At 57.7% G+C, this 13,220-nt stretch overlaps 1 protein-coding gene across 1 annotated transcript in view; it reads left to right on the forward strand.

Annotated features, from left to right (window-relative positions):
• Positions 1–11,886, forward strand: part of FBLN1 (fibulin 1) — an 88,120-nt gene extending 76,234 nt beyond the window's left edge. Inside the window, exon 17 of the mRNA XM_078449315.2 lies at positions 11,079–11,886. Within this exon, the coding sequence (XP_078305441.1) occupies positions 11,079–11,218 (140 nt within the window). The 3' untranslated portion in view covers positions 11,219–11,886. The remainder of the gene's footprint in view (positions 1–11,078) is intronic.
• The last annotated feature ends 1,334 nt before the right edge of the window (positions 11,887–13,220 follow it).

Consider the following 13,220-nt stretch of genomic DNA (forward strand, 5'->3'; position numbering starts at 1 on the left):
GCACTCTTGTCCCTTCCCCTCCCCCCACTGTGCGCAAGCCACACCAGCCCAGGCCTCAGACCCCAGACACTCTGTGGCCTCTCTCTTCTTCCAGACTTCAGCCATGACGTTCAGCTCTTTCTCCTCTGGGTAAACTCCTACCCATCCCTCAAAGCCCAGGGCAGGGTCATCGCCTCTTGCACGCCCTCCGCACCCCTGCAGGCAGAGTATTGAGCTACTCCACCCCGCACCCCCACAGCACCCTGGATGGGCCCTTTGGGACTGTTCTCATATCCCTTCTTCCAGCAAATGACGTCTGTGTCCTGCGGGGGTAGGTCCTAGTCCAGGGGACACGGCAGTGACCAAGACAGACGGACAGATGTGAATCCTTGTGAGAAACTCATTTTATTCCAGAGGGGAGGCGCAGAAAGAAACAAGCAGAATACGTTCACAGTCAGCGGGTGGTGAGGGCTACACAGAGGGCTGGAGGGGAGGAGGGGGCGGGTGGGGTGTGGAGGGGAGGAGACACTTTAAATCTGGTGGAGACAGTCGTCTAACACCCCGAGGAGCTGAGGCAACGAGCCACACAGAGATGTGGGGAAGAGAGCATATGCAAAGTCCCTGAGGTGGAGGGAACAGGACGTGCAAAGTCCCTGGGGCAGAGGTGAGCCTGGTGTGTTTGAGCCGCAGCAAGGAGGCCAGTGTGGCTAAGCCGAGGCAGGAGCTGGTGGCTGGTGGGGCAGGGCCTTGAGGCTGTTGTGAGGCCTCTGGCTTTGGCACTGGGTGAGCTGGGAGCCACGTGAGGGTCTCAAGGTGAAGAGTGAGGTGACCTAACGCCTTAAAGTCTCCCTCTGGGACTCTCACAGCAGCCCGGACTGAGGCAGCAGTGGCTTCGGCCACGTGGGTCCAGCGGAAGGCGTGAGAGGGAGACAGATTCGGGGCGAAATTGGAGGGGAGTGCCACGTTTTGCTCACCCGTTGGGTGTGGGTGGATAAGCTCACAGATTTTGGCCCTGAAGAGAGGAGATCGGTGTTGCCGTCTGCCGAGACGGGAAGGCCGTGACGTGGCAGCTTGGAGGAGGCCAGGAGTTCACTCAGAACCTGGGGATCGAGGCGCCACAGCCCCGCGGCAGTGAGAAGTGGTGATCGATGAGCCTGGGAGACGTTAGCGTGTGGACCCTGCGAGCTCGCCGTGGGAGCGAGTGTGGACACAGAAGCCGCCGGGACGGGGCGCCACAGCCCTCACGCTCAAGGTGGGAGAGAGCAGGCGAGCCTGGAGCCCTGATGTCCCGGGAGAGGGAAGGGCGTTTGCGGGAGGACAGGCGTACCCACTGGATTTGGTGACACCCAGGCCCCTGGTGACCTCGGCCAGGCCGTCCCCGTGGACACAGTGGAAGGGAGACACTCGGGGCAGGAGCGCCGGAGGCTCCTTCTAGAAAATCTAGAAGATCATCTGCTGTGAATGGGAGCAGAGAGATGCCCGTGCTTGCGGCGGGCACGCGGCGGTCATGGCCTCGTGGGTCCTTGCCTGGCTTGACGTGAACTGCACGAGGCAGGGGCTCATCTGTGCAAGGCCCGCTCCATCACACGTGCGCGTGTGCACACCCCCGCATGCGCGAGGAGGCCCCCCGGGGCCGGCAGGCTGCAGGACCACACAGACCTGCCCACTTCAGTGTCACCACGGGGCTAGAGCGAGCCCAGAGCAGCCCCTTCGTGTCCCCCGAGGTTCTCCCGGGGACCGTCTGTGTCCGGCCAGGATGATTTGCGACTCTCTCCTACCGCTGCTGTCGTGCGCCTTTGTGGGGGGAAGTCTTTGATATCACCGGATGTGTTCGTAAATTGTTCCCCGTTTTAAAACAAAAGCAAGAACAAAGCCAAACAGCCGCAGAGGCATGTTGTGCGACGTCCGAAGGAAAAGTGTGGTGACGACCCGAATCTTCCAAAGCCTCGGCTGACAGCCATAAATACGCACAGGACGCAGACACCTCCCATCACCCGTGATCGCGAAGAGCGTTGCCTGCAGCCTTGATGTCGGGTGTTTCCGGAAGGGCCCTGCGAGGAACGTCCGTTCCGTGGCCGAGACCGGCGACCCCCAAGTGGCGTCCTGGTCATCGCTGCCGTCAGACCCATAGCTGTGACCCTCCCTCGTCCGGCACGTTCCAGATGCCGCTTGCAGAACCTCTAGGAGACTCGCCGCATCTCCGGATGAGGAAACGGAGGCACGGACTCAGGAGGGCACGTGGGGTGTTGGGACTCCACGTGGGGCTCCTGGGCCGTGACCTTCCTGTGTGACCTCGGGCCGGGCAAAGCCCTGCTCTTTGAGGTCCAACCCAGCCCTGAAATTCCTCTGCCTCCACATGTCTGAGCAAACCACCCCCCACCCCAAGCTCTTCTGGCCGGTCCTTCAACATCCAGCCGAGACTGACTCCCTGCTGAAGTTTCCACGAGCTCCCAGGGCCCCGTCTGGGGTGAGCACTTCTCCCGGAGCCTCTTTGCTTACTTTCCTAGCCTCACCACCCCACCATCTGTGTCTGACTTCAGTGGGGGGCCCCACACCAGCACCGGTCGGTGTTCGTAACCGCGGCACCGGGCGTGCTGCCTGCCCAGAGCCGGGGCTCCGTGCTTGCCGAAGGAATAAAGAAGAGAGGGCACGCGCCGCAGTCAGCTGCTGGGGCCTGGGGTACCCTTTCTGTACCCAACAGGTGCCCACCCGGCCGGCGTTCGAATTCCTCGGGGCCTTGGCTGCCTCTGAAGGAGGAGGGTGGTGCTGTATTGCCCTCTGGAAAGTGGAGGGCAGGACTTGTCTGTGTCTGGGGTCCCCGGGTCTTTAATGCTAAGTCACGTCGGCAAGACTTGTGTGCACCCTGCCCCTTCCGTAGCCTTTGCTCATCCTGGGGGGACTGCGAGGGGTTCGGCGTGGCCGGAGCAGAGAGTGCCGAGAAGTCAGGCCGGACAGGGCGTGGGGGCCTGATCAAGGTGTGTGCTCCACACCCGCTGGGAGCCGGGGGCTGGGGTGGGTGGGATGTGATGTGTGCCAGAGCCTCGCACGAGCCCAGAACTTGCGTTCTAGGAGGCCGGCTGTGGCCGCAGCCGGGGAGTGCATTGGGGGTGAGGAGGAAGGTGTTGGAAGGTCAGGCCTGGCCTGAGGTAGGGTGGGGCTGGGGCTGGAGCGGACAGGAGGGTCTGGAAACTCCCGTGGATGGGCTTCGTCCGCCTGCGTAGTGAATGCGCGTCAGGGTTGGAAGCCACGCGCCTGTTGACCTCCAGTCTCGCGTTCTCTGGAGGCTGTAGGAGGCCGGTGGATTTGGGGGCGGGGGGGCATCTGGGGAGATCCGAGCGGCTGGCGAGCTTGGGTCTGGGGCAGCAGGACCCCAGCAGGCAGGTGGGAGGGGCAGGAAAGGATTGCCCATCCCTCCCTTCAAGGGCACACTTTTGGCCAAGTCGGTGCAGGTCAGTACATTAGATGGCCAATCCCTTCCAGAAAAGCACCAGGCCTTCTCTTCCTCCTGCGGGCCACGCAGCTCGGTGGAAGGGGCGGTGGCCCAGGGCTGGCTCCCTGATGCCCAGACCTGACTCACTTCACCGCGCTGAGCCCGTGTTCTCCTCCAGGACTAACGAGGCTGACACAGGAGGATGAGAGGGTAGATGGGAATGGGCTTCGCGAGCACATTCACAAGTGCTGCAGAGACGTCAGCTTCCGCATCGAGGGGGAAGGCAGGTCTATGCAGAGCGGCATTTCTTTCCAGATTTCTCCTGGAGGGCAAGGGGGCTCTGGGGAGCTGCCTTAGCTCATGGGAGGCCTGTGGCGGGGGCACATTTGTAACGATCAAGAAATACGGACGGTGAGTTCTGCTGAGACATGTTCGGAGCTATTTGGTATTTTAATTTTTTTTAATGTTTATTTATTTTTGAGAGAGAGAGACAGAGAGACAGAGAGTGAGCAGGGGAGGGATAGAGAAAGAGGGAGATGCAGAATCCGAAGCACGCTCCGGGCTCCGAGCTGTCAGCACAGAGCCCGACGCGGGGTTCGAATTCACAAACCATGAGATCGTGACCTGCACCGAAGTCAGATGCTTAACCAACTGAGCCACCCAGGCTCCCTGCCATTTGGCATTTTAAATATGGAGCCCAGACACCTGTCCCCCTTCCTCGCAAGCACCTGCCTGGGTGTTTCTCGGGGCGAGAAGTCAGGGCTGCGGGAGCTCCGTTCCTTCCTTGCCGACTACTTATGTGACTGCTTCATGGTTCATTCCTTTCTGCCAGGTTTGCCCTATGTGTGTGACTCAGCCAGGGAAAGCACATTCCGGAAGCTTCCTCCACATCATGCAGCACCGTGAGGGGGGAGGAGACACAGTGGGATGGGAAGGGCTGGGCTTCGGGGTCAGTCCCAGCTGGCGGGCATCCGGACCTGTGAGCCGTGTGACCTGGGGCATCTGGGCTCTCAGAGCCCACTCCCCTCCCCCTGGGGAAGGGAGGTGATGTCTGTTCCCGACAGCAGTATGGTGAGGACCCAAGAAGCCACGGGCATGTGGGATCCCCCCCATGTCCCTTCCCCTTGGCCGGCTCTGTTCCCTCTCCCAGCCCATCCATGCTCTAGTTTTGTTTCTTCAAGTTGTCTCTACACCCAACGTGGGGACTCGAACTCGTAACCCTGAGATCAAGAGTCTCATGCTCCACTGACTGAGCCGGCCAGGCGCCCCACATGGCAGTTTTTTCTCTTTGTACCAGCAGTATATCTTCGTTTTCTCGAGTTTTCCTTTTTGCCCTTGGTCTGTGCTGTTAATCCTCGTCTGCGGGGATCATTATTTCTACCAAGGAAACTTCCCTGAGACGCGGGTGATGATGTGCTCCTTCCCCGTTGCCGTCGCGTTTGTGTTTGGCAAGAGCTCGTGGCTCTCCTCTGAGCTCCTGGGTCGTGGCCCCGGCACCTCGTCCTCACGGGCCGGCGCCCCGCCTTCCTCCCTGCTTCTGGCTCCGCGTGGCAGCTGCCCAGGCCGGACAGTGAAGCCTGGCTCTCGCTTGTCCCCCTTTCCTGTGCGTTCTCCCCCGACAGTCTCCTTTCCGGGTGATCATTTTCAACCTTACAGATTGTGCTTAGTGCTTTGGTGTTCAGTTCATTCATTCATTCATTCATCCATCCAGCAAGTGTTGGTTAAGCGCCACCTATGTGTCAGGTTCAAAGCGGGACGAAGTGTCCCACAAACCAGAGATACAAGAACGGCCAAGAGAGACGTGCCCTTGGCCTCCAGACTCAGACGGCAGCGGGGAGACCGATAGTCACCAAGTAAGCAAATGACTATCACGTGGTTTCAAGTAGCGACAGCTTCTCACTCTTTGCTACGTCCACAGGTGACTCTTACCTCTGTCTTTTCAAACCTGAATCTCTTTTAAAAAGCACAGTTAACTTCCACTGACGTGAGATAGTCACGGGAGCCTCTTGATTCATCACGTTGCTTGTTAAAACCCTCTTCGACGTGCTCTCCGATTACACTCGGTCAGTTAGAATCACAGGACTTCTGGGTTGAAGGCTGAGCTTCAGAAAGGATGGCGACTTACACAAGGTCACGCCGCTGGTCAGCGAGGAACCAGCAGGGGAACCCAAGGCCGCCGACGGCAGGTCTCTTTACAGACCGGCGTCTCGTGTCAGGGACACGGGACTCGCGCAGAGAGCTGGTTCGCATCCTTCCCAACACCTGGTGGACAGTCAAGTGCCAACTAAGCAGCAGAGGCTGAGGGGCAGTGGCTTGAAGGGCCAGGAATGCAGACCCCAGACCGCACGAGGTGACGAAGGTCCCCCATCGGACCCGTGTGCCTCACGTCGCCGGGCTCCTGGATCCCAGCACGTCAGCTGCAATTTACAAAGCGGAGATGAGACATGAAGGTGAAGTGCCCGAGGGGGCCTACATTTTTCAAAGGGGGGAAAAAAAAGGCTTAATTATATCGTTAGGAGGCACAGACACGCCAAGGAATACCAGCAACGTCTGACACCCGAAGCAGAAATGCCAAGGACGAGGATTTGGAAGATTAACACCGTTGAACTCGGCACCGTGGCCCTTTTTTTTTTTCTGGGGCTCTGGAAAGCTGAGGAGGTAAACACCCCGGCAGGTAAGGTGGACATACCAGGCAAGACGGAAACGTGCCTCTCCCTTTGGCCTGCCTTTTGTTGCCAGGGTGGTCATGAGCTACCATCCCTCGGAGTTTTCCGTGGCCCCTCTTCCCTTCAGGACAGAGTTTCGTCTTCCTTGCTAGATGGTGGGGGACCCCAGGGACTGACGTCTCATCTTCCTCTGCCTTCATCCCACTCAGTAATCGTGACGGAGCTCCTGCTCTGTCCTGCCCCAGGCCCTGTGCTGGGGACAGCGGGGACAGAGAAGAACAAAGTGCAGATGTGCCCCAGAAAGGGGAGCTGGCTGTGACCGCGGTGGGCAGATGTGGCATTACGGCCGAGGGAGAGCGGGTACCGGGTACTCCCAGGGCTAGGGAGGCTTCATGAAAGAGGACGTGAGCAGTCCAGCTGGTCCCCAGGGCCTGGCACGTGCCAGATGCCAATATCATACCTGCAGAATCAAGTCGATGGCTGGAACCAGCCCCGGTGGAGGCTTTCCGATCTCAGTGGTGACACGGATGGGCACCGTGTGTCTCTAGTCCCTCCCTGGTTTCTGTGCAGTAGGAGGGCTGGTGGTGGCTCTGAATGCACACTCCTCTGGACCAGTGGTGGGGAGGAAGCCAGGAGACGGCTGCAGACCCAGATTCCTGGTTCTGCAAGACTGACGGGGTGGGAGGTCCCAGGAACAGCCTTGACCACCTCCTCAGCCTCGTCTGCCTGTCTCTCCCCAGGACTGACACTGTTCCCAGAACTGGCCTGAACCGTCATACTTTTGGGGTTTGCACATGTCCTTCGTGCTTCCTAGCCTTGTAATTATTTCTCAAAATCCAATGGAATGTCTGTGGAATTTTCCTTAGACCTGCTCTGTGCAGAATGCCCTCTGTTGGGTGGATGAGAGGATGGATGGATGGGTGCATGGGCGGATGGATAGATGGATGGATGGTTGGATGGTGGGTGGATGGATGGAGGATGGGTGGATGGATGGGTGGATAGATGGGTGGATGGATGGATGGATGGGTGGGGGATGGGTGGATGGATGGGTGGATGGATGGGTGGATGGATGGATGAATGGATGAATGGATGGGTGGGTGGATGGGCACATGGATGGATGGATGGGTGGGTGGATGGATGGATGGATGGAGGATAGGTGGATGGGTATGGGTGGGTGGATGGGTGGATGAGTGTGTGGATGGATGGATGGATGGGTGGATGGAGGATGGGTGGATGGATGGGTGGATGGATGGGTGGATGGATGGATGAATGGATGGATGGATGGGTGGGTGGATGGGTGGGTGGATGGGCACATGGATGGATGGATGGGTGGGTGGATGGATGGATGGATGGAGGATAGGTGGATGGGTATGGGTGGGTGGATGGATGGATGGATGGAGGATGGGTGGATGGATGGATGGATGGGTAGGAAAGCTGTGAAGAAAAAGGCAATAGCAGGAGAAAGCCTGGGCTCGGTCAAAGGGAGGACTAGGAGGTTGAACTCAAGCCTGAACGACTCTGGGAATGGAGGGAACGTGTCCACCCAAACCAGAGCAGAAGGAGAGCTAGTCCACAGAATGGGTGTGGCCTGCAAAGGGAGCCCTGGGTTAGCAGGGATTATGGATAGAGGTGGAGATTCGGTGTTGACATTAGGTCACAGGGAAGGGATCGAGAAGCTCCTTCTGGTTGGAGGGTGGGGGGAAGGCAAGGGGCACACTCCTGAGCCCCGCTTGTGCACTTGGGATTTCTTGTTTCACACTTGCAGCACGAATATTTGTGCCACCTTAATCAATCACTTTTCTCATTAAATGGGAAGATTCTGCAAAATCCCGACTCTGCGTGTGACCTGCATCAGAAGTCAGGCCCCCCTCCTCCCTGGCCCTTCCCAGGGTCCCTTTCACTCAGGCAGCCCCTGGCTTCCTTCCCTGGTTCTTTGGTCTCTGTGCGCAGCTGCGGCCCGAGCCACGGGCGAGGCGCTGCCTCGCAGAAATCAAACCTCCAACAGTGCATGTGATGGACTTAGATACAGACGAGTTCTACACATTTGGGGCCTTCCTTTCAGTACGTTTTGAAATCAACCCAATAAAGTGCTCGCTTCGGCAGCACATATACTGAAATCAACCCAATCGGAATACTCAACACTTGCCCTCTTTTTCCATCCTGCGAGAGTTCAGCCGTCCTTTGAAAATCAGATCACATTTCAATTGGAAATGGGATGTGTTTTGCCGCCGCGAGTCATTTCTGAGGAGGCAGAGGGTACGCTCGTGCTCGTTCTGTTTCTGATTTTGAAGGTTGCTATTTTTATGTTTAAGTTTATTTATTTATTTTGAGAGAGACAGCGTCTGAGACAGGGGCTGAGAGAGAGGGAGAGAGAGAATCTCAAGCAGGCTCTGCACCATCAGCGTGGTGCCCGATGCGGGGCTCAAACCCGTGAAACTGTGAGACTGTGACCTGATCAAACCCAGAGTCAGCCGCTTAACTGACTGAGCCACTCACACAGCCCCGAAGGTTGCTATTTTTAATCCGTGTTTCACAGAAGAGGAAATTAAGACCCAGGAAAGTTAACCAACCCTTCTGGGGCCGTAACTGCTGTTCTCTGTGCCCACACTGAGCCACAGGACAGCCCATCATGTTCTCTTCAGATTTACGTAGCCCAGCGCTTGGCACACACAGGCACATCGGAAACTTCTGTGGGTCTGAACTGTTAATGCTGTTCAAATGTGTGTGCGTCATTATTTGATAGTATTTATATTTTACATATAAATTTGTGATAAGTACATTTTATATGTTTTATGTAACATTCATAAACATATCTACATAAAATAAGATATACAGATATGTGTAAATTTATATAAATTTAAAATATACGACTATATATTTATACATAATGTTTATATATGTTAGATTTTAACGTATTTTAAATAAGTATATTTACATATTTCATATTATGTAGTTATATATTTGGCATTATATAATACCTATGTAATATAGGACACCTGGGTGGCTCAGTCGGTTAAGCACCAACTTCGGCTCAGGTCATGATCTCATGCTTTGTGGGTTCGAGCCCCGCGTCGGGCTCTGTGCTGACAACTCAGAACCTGGAGCCTGCTTTGGATTCTCTGTCTCCCTCGCTCTCTGCCCCTCCCCCACTCACACACTGTCTCTCTCTCTCTCAAAAATAAATGAACATTAAAAAAAAAATAGTTCTCAGGCTCCCCCAGCCTCTCACCTCTTCCTTGAAGATCTGGAAACTCTGAGTACTGGGAGCGTAGTCTTAACCTCAGCCCCAAGGACGGGTGACGTCCGCAGGTAACCCAGGCCCCTGAGGCTGGTGGGCACCACTGTGGGGCTGAGGCCAGGAGGGAGGAGAAGGTGACACTGATCAGGGCACAGCGGGTGCTGGACTGCCTGGGGCGGCGGGGGGGGGGGGGACAGGGAAGCATGCTTGACTCAGCACCTGTGAGCCCCCACTGAGCTGGCCCAGACTCTGTACCCTGGGAGGGGTGGGTGGGAGTGGCCGGGTCATCAGGGGCCGCTGGCACACGGAGGGTGGTGACAAGCCCACGTCTTCAGCAGCGAGCTGTAGATGTTCGTGGGCGTTCACCCAGGACAAAGCTACAATGTCACCACCCGGCAGGGGCAGAGAAAGGGTGCTGACAGCCTGCAGAATATCTCTCCCTCAGAGCTGAAGCCCTTGTTTACTTAGAATAGCCTGGAATCCCACGCCGGCTGCTGGGCATTTCATTTTTGAAACACAAGCCCAGAGAGCGAAAGGGGGGATGGCACTCCCAAATTCCCCTTCTGAGCATGAACTTGGTGTTCCTGACCGGGAGCCAGCGCTGGTGCGGGAGGCCTTCTCCAGCCTTCTGTGTGGGCCCCAGGGGCCTCACCGCGCTGCCTCGTGCGTGCTTCCTAAGTCGGCGGCAGGGATGTTTGTAGAAACCAGCCTGGAATCAGCAGTCGATGCTGCAGACAATCAGTGGCAAATTCTCAGCATGTGGTTGTGGAACTTCAGGCTCCAAGCTTGCTCTGGGTCACGTGACTGGCAGGTGCTAGCCCACGCTTCCCACCCTGGCCTTCAGCTGCAGATCAGCCACAGAAGTGGCCTTAGAGTACTTCCAGGGAGCCGCCACCCCACCCCCCACCTCCCCCCCCCCCCCCCGTATCACATGACCTTGGACAAGTCCTAGCATCAGAACAGGTGGGATGGAGAAAGTCCCCTGCAGGGACTGAGGCTCAACGAGCCTGCAGACTTTGCTTGCGTTGCTTTGTCTGTCGGGAGGAACGCCTCCTCCAAGAAGCCCTCCCTGACTCCCCCAGACTTCACCTCCATTCTCCCCTGCTGGACTTCTCTCAGCCCTGCACTTACTTAGATCCGCCACCGGCTTTGAAGCCAGGATTCTATTATTTTCTCTGTCTCACTGAGAACAGCTCCTGGTGCCTACGGGAGAAGGCATGAATGCGTGGGGAGGTGAAGAGGGGAGCCCTCAGTCTGGCGGGGAGGTCGCCCTGCGCATCTCGGGCAGACGCTGTGCGGGGTCGCCCGGATCACGCGGTGCAGAAGCACGGGGTCACATGGTATCATTTGCTCCCTGAGGAATCGGAGGCCCAGAGAGGGCTGCAGTCTCTCCATGGCCCAGCGAGGCTAACGCCCACCCCAGCCTCATGTGTCTCGTCCCAGAGTGCGGGAGAGTTCTCTCTGGGCCTTTGGCCGTCCCGCAGAGGCGAGGAGGTGCCGGCAGGGCCCGGAGACAGGGAGGTGGCCCGGCACAGGGGAGGAGGCCTCCAGTCATGGCCTTCGTGTGGTCCCTCCCCTGGTCCAGGGAGGGACAGCTGTGTCCTGGGAGCCCGCTCCACGACAGGCCCTCTTCTGGGCTCTTTCGCATCCCCCGTCAGGAAAATGACTGCGGTGAGCTCACCGTCCTATGCCACGCAGGGGCCTCCGGCGTCCGGCTCAGAGCGGGGCTCGACGCGGTCTAAGACGCCTTCCGTTCTCTCCCCAGGTGTCGTGCGCCAAGTACGGCCCATCGTGGGCCCGTTTCATGCCGTCCTGAAGCTGGAGATGAACTACGTGGTCGGGGGGGTGGTGTCCCACCGAAACGTCGTCAACGTGCACATCTTCGTCTCCGAGTACTGGTTCTGAGGGCCCGTCCTGGCGCCGCCACGCCTCCGGGCCAAGTCCTTGCTCCGGCCACCGTGCCCGCCCTGCCCTGCCGAGCTTTCTTAAGTTTTTGTAATGTCAGGCCCGCACGTATTAAGCTGCGGCCAGAGGAACAAGTTCATCTCCTGTGTTTCGGTATTTAAATAGCGAGCCCAATTACTCAACGGTTTGTTGAAAACCTTGCTTGTTAGTATTATTTTCTTCATGCAGAGGTCAACGTTTGCTCCTTTCTCTGCCTGCGGGCTGGGCCTTGCCAAGGACCCAGGAAGGAAGGGCGTTTTTCGGGGGGCAGCCAGTCCAGATGCCGAGAGAAAACCCGTTCTTGCACTGACTGTACGAAATTTGACGTTTGGTACTTTTTTTTTTTTTTTTTTTTTTTTTTGGCCAATCGGGTGTTTTACGCCCAACGATGGGGCTGCGGTAGAGTAGCAGGTATGATCAGTTCTGCCCAGAAGCTGCATAACACGATGCCCCGGGGAGCACTTAGAAGGTGCCCTACGGTTCTGTTGAAACAGAAAAGGGAAAGGCACAGCCTGTTAGGTTTGTGTGCGAGCCGTGCGTGTTCACCAGGGGAATGGCTGGACTTTCTCGGCACCTGCATCCATCCTTCCTTATCATGGGGGGGGAAAATAAACAGTTTTGTGAGCCTCCCCATGGCCTGTGCCTGACAGTCTTTCAAGAAGAGGGCTCTCGAAGTGCCTGGGAATGTCCCCTCAGGCCTTCTCAGAGACCCCGCCTCCTGGGGAGGTTCTGGGGGTGGGGCCCAGCACGTATTGGAACAGCTTCCCACCCGTGTCACTTCTGATACCACACCCACCTCTGAGAAGTGTGGCTCGAGCCCACCCTGTGCCCCACGACCAGTCCTGCTAGGTGACACATGGAGCCCCAGCGTCCGATAGAATTGCTTGAGGGATTCTGGTCCCTTCTTGAAATCACTGCGGAGAAATAACAATTCTCTTCAGCAGGAAAGAGGGGCCACCAGTGTGCACTGAGTCTCCCCGCCCCCCGCCGCCCCCTTGCACTTGGCACGTGGTGCCTCATCCACGGCTCCCAGAGCCCAGTGAGGTGGGCACGATCGTACGCAATTTCGAGATGAGTAAACAGGGCTCAATTGCCTAAGTCACACAGCTTTTTAGGGACAAGGGATTCAAATTCAGTTTATCGGACGCCAAGCTCAACAAAGCTCTGGGTCAGAAGAATCGTGGGCAGACTGGGTTTCTAGGGTGTCCCGTTACTGCCAGCATTGATGGTGGAGCCAAGGTGCAGCCTGTGCCCTGAGGCGCGCTGGGACGCGCGGGGATGTGGCAGCGGGGTCCCTGGCTTCCACACACGCCTCTCCTCCAGCCCCTGCCCAGATGTATCCCATCTTCTTAGGTATGGATGCCCCTTGTGGCTCAGAGCCTCTCTCCTCCTGTATCCCAGCTCATCTCGGCAGCCTGGACCCTGGCACTGGTTGAGATCTCAGCCCCACGTGGGACTTCGCCCTCGTTGGGATTTCAACGTGGCCCCAGTTCTGCAGAATGTGGTCTCTAGCCACCTTCGGGAACTCCCCGCGTTTCTGAGGTCGCTCATTTGGGGGGCACTGGTCTGTGAAAGTCAGGCCGGGGCCAGCCAGGCACAAGAGCTGCTGGGGCCTGGCTGTCTCGAAGCGGTGGGGAGGGGGACAACAGGTGTAGGACTGGACAATCCAGGGAGCCATCTGAGCCGCTCTGGAGACCAGTGATTTGGGGTCTTGGCAGAGAAGGGGGGGGGAACCTGGGGTCTGATCACGGGAATGGAAGCCTGGGGGTGAAGGGCAGGAAATGAGAGGCCGCTTGGGGTTCTGGTTTCCTGCCTGGAATTTGGGGGCGGGGCGGAGGCGGGTTGGGGGTGGGGGGCAAGTCTGCAGGAGCCAGGCAGCTCTGGGCCCAGGCCCTTGGAGGGGGAGGTATCTCCTGCTCCCTGAGGCCTGGGGTGGGAGTTGGGGGGGGGGGAGGTACTGCAG

The sequence above is a fragment of the Panthera onca genome, chromosome B4, assembly GCF_046562875.1.
Source record: "Panthera onca isolate mPanOnc1 chromosome B4, mPanOnc1 haplotype 2, whole genome shotgun sequence".
Taxonomy (NCBI): Eukaryota; Metazoa; Chordata; class Mammalia; order Carnivora; family Felidae; genus Panthera; species Panthera onca.